The sequence below is a fragment of the Lontra canadensis genome, unplaced genomic scaffold, assembly GCF_010015895.1.
Source record: "Lontra canadensis isolate GAN:19392208 unplaced genomic scaffold, GSC_riverotter_1.0 scaffold99, whole genome shotgun sequence".
NCBI classification, from domain to species: domain Eukaryota; kingdom Metazoa; phylum Chordata; class Mammalia; order Carnivora; family Mustelidae; genus Lontra; species Lontra canadensis.
The window spans coordinates 7,190,371-7,192,635 of NW_022631093.1; the positions used below are offsets into that span (position 1 = coordinate 7,190,371).

Sequence of the window (2,265 nt, forward strand, 5' to 3'; positions counted from 1 at the left end):
GGGGGGGGACAGGCTCCCACTGAACAGAGAGCTGGATTTGGGGCTGGATCCCAGGACCCTGGGATCATGACCTGAGCGGAAGGCAGAGGCTTTAACCACTGAGCCACACAGGCACTCCTCTAGTGTCCTTTTTCATATCCTCTCACCATTTTCTTTTTTCCTTCCCCATCCCCTCTCATCTCCAATATACCTTCTGGAGTAGGAAATACTCATGGTTTCTGGGGTAAAGAAGTGGCATCTTCAAGAAAAACGAAATGGATTATGATGAAAATCATTCAGACTACACAGACTATGTAAAAATACCTGCTATATAGATCATATATGAAATATATTCGTATCTCATTTAATTTTCTCTATATCCCCTTAAAGTAGATACTATTATTATCTGCATTTCACAAATGAAATGTGTGGCTCAGCATATTATGTAAGTTGCCCAAAGTCACTAGTGTAGCTGAGATTTGAACCCAGAACTATTTGAATCCAAAGCCAGTTTCACACTGTTGTTAAAACCTTTGAGTCTTCTGTGTAGTCCTGGGTGGCTCAGTGCGTTGAACCTCTGCCTTCAGCTCAGGTCTTGATCCCAGGGTCCTGGGTTCCAGTCCCACATCTGGCTCCTTGCTCTGAGGGAAACCTGCTTCTCCTTCTGCCTACCACTCCCCCTACTTGTGCGCGCTCTCTCGCTCTCTCACTCTCTGACAAATCTTTTAAAAAAACAAAAATTTTGATCCTCCTCATCGTAAAGAACATTGGGCTGGGCTACAAAACCTTAAAAGGCTTAAGTCTTTTAAGGACCGTTTACTAATTTTCTCCAGCTTAAGTAAAGCACCACCAAATCTTTACAAAGATCAACAAACCCACACTGATAAAATCGCTTAGAACATTCAGCTCTTTAAATGCTTGAATTCCCTCCACAAACACTCCTGATAAGCATTATGCTCCCATCCAGCGACAGTGCACTCGGTAACTCTTCGGGTTGATGAGAAGCGCTAGCAGAGATGGAAATCCTTACCTCTGTAATAGGTGGCGGCGGCTGCAGCTCCGCCAGAGGCAAGGCGGGTAGGGAGAAGGCCAACTCCGCGGACCTGGAACACCCAAACTGAATTAGCTCCACGGCCCCAAAGGCCAAGGATCCAAGTCCAGCCCCTTTCGACCCCGACATCTCACCATTTGCTACTGTGTAGCAGGCCCCGCTCCCGGGTAAGGCCTGCGATGAGTAGCAGCTGCTTCTTAATTTCCCGCAAATTTGAGAAATCGCTGCTGGGTGACAGGACGGGGATCACCGCAGCAGTCACAGCCACCGGGACTACAGACGGACTAGCAGCCATTTTCCTGGCTCGTCACTCCAGCCAATCACCAGCGATAATACTAGCGGTCCTTCTGCACCAAAAAAGTCTGCCAGATATTGGTAGGCTTCTGCTCCAGAATGTCCAATGAGAGGGGTGACTTCTCTTAACGTCACCAAGAGGCGGGGAAAGAAGGGACAATCCCATCTCCGATTGCTCAAGAGCTACTGGGGCGGGAAAGTTAGAATTAGAGAAGATGTAGGGGGATTTTTAAAAAGGCATTGTTTCTGGGCGGTACAAAGACGTACGAGTAAATGGAATAGGTGGGTTGGGAAGCTGGGGCTGGGAGTTGGGGCCAGAAAGGGTGCAGAAGGGAAAATGCCCTGCCCCTTAGTGGTGATGTGGTTGGACGAGAGAGTGTGGTCTGTAGGCAGATTCTGTGCTATTGGACGGCGAAATGATGTGTCTAGCAAGGTTGCCCGCTAGCTTCTGGGTTTTTCCTTGAGTAGTAGGCTATATGGCCTCAGGTGAAGAATCCTTCCTCTGTATCCACCCCAGGGGTTAAGGATAGTTAATATTAATGAGGGTTTACCCTATAACAGGTTGTCTTTTTACAAGCGTAGTCTGGTTTAACCTTTAAACAGCTCTATGATAGTCGTATCAACCCAATTTTACAGATGAAATGGAACTTCAGGGAGTTTCTATCACTTTTCCAAGGAGAGAGCCTAGATTAAAAGCCAGGTCTACCCCTAGGGTTCTTAAACATTATGTGAACATTTTCAACAGTTTGTTGTTGTTGTTTTTAAACTTTTCATAGTTTTATATGACTTTACCAGCTCTCTTGAGAATTTTTCAAATCATTTGTTATTCCTTGGGTGTTATATATAAGTGCTTTTAGGTTAAAGTCTTTTGTTTTCGATTAGTATATATATTACATCTATATGTAATATTAAAAATTGTATTATAAAGTCAACTTTATTAC

At 44.9% G+C, this 2,265-nt stretch overlaps 1 protein-coding gene across 1 annotated transcript in view; it reads right to left on the reverse strand.

Moving 5' to 3' along the window:
• Nucleotides 1-1,360, reverse strand: part of CDC23 (cell division cycle 23) — a 19,360-nt gene extending 18,000 nt beyond the window's left edge. Inside the window, exons 1-2 of the mRNA XM_032837620.1 lie at nucleotides 1,165-1,360; nucleotides 1,010-1,082 (exon numbers count right to left, since the gene is read on the reverse strand). Of these exons, the coding sequence (XP_032693511.1) occupies nucleotides 1,010-1,082; nucleotides 1,165-1,325 (234 nt within the window). The 5' untranslated portion in view covers nucleotides 1,326-1,360. The remainder of the gene's footprint in view (nucleotides 1-1,009; nucleotides 1,083-1,164) is intronic.
• Between the last annotated feature and the right edge of the window lie 905 nt (nucleotides 1,361-2,265).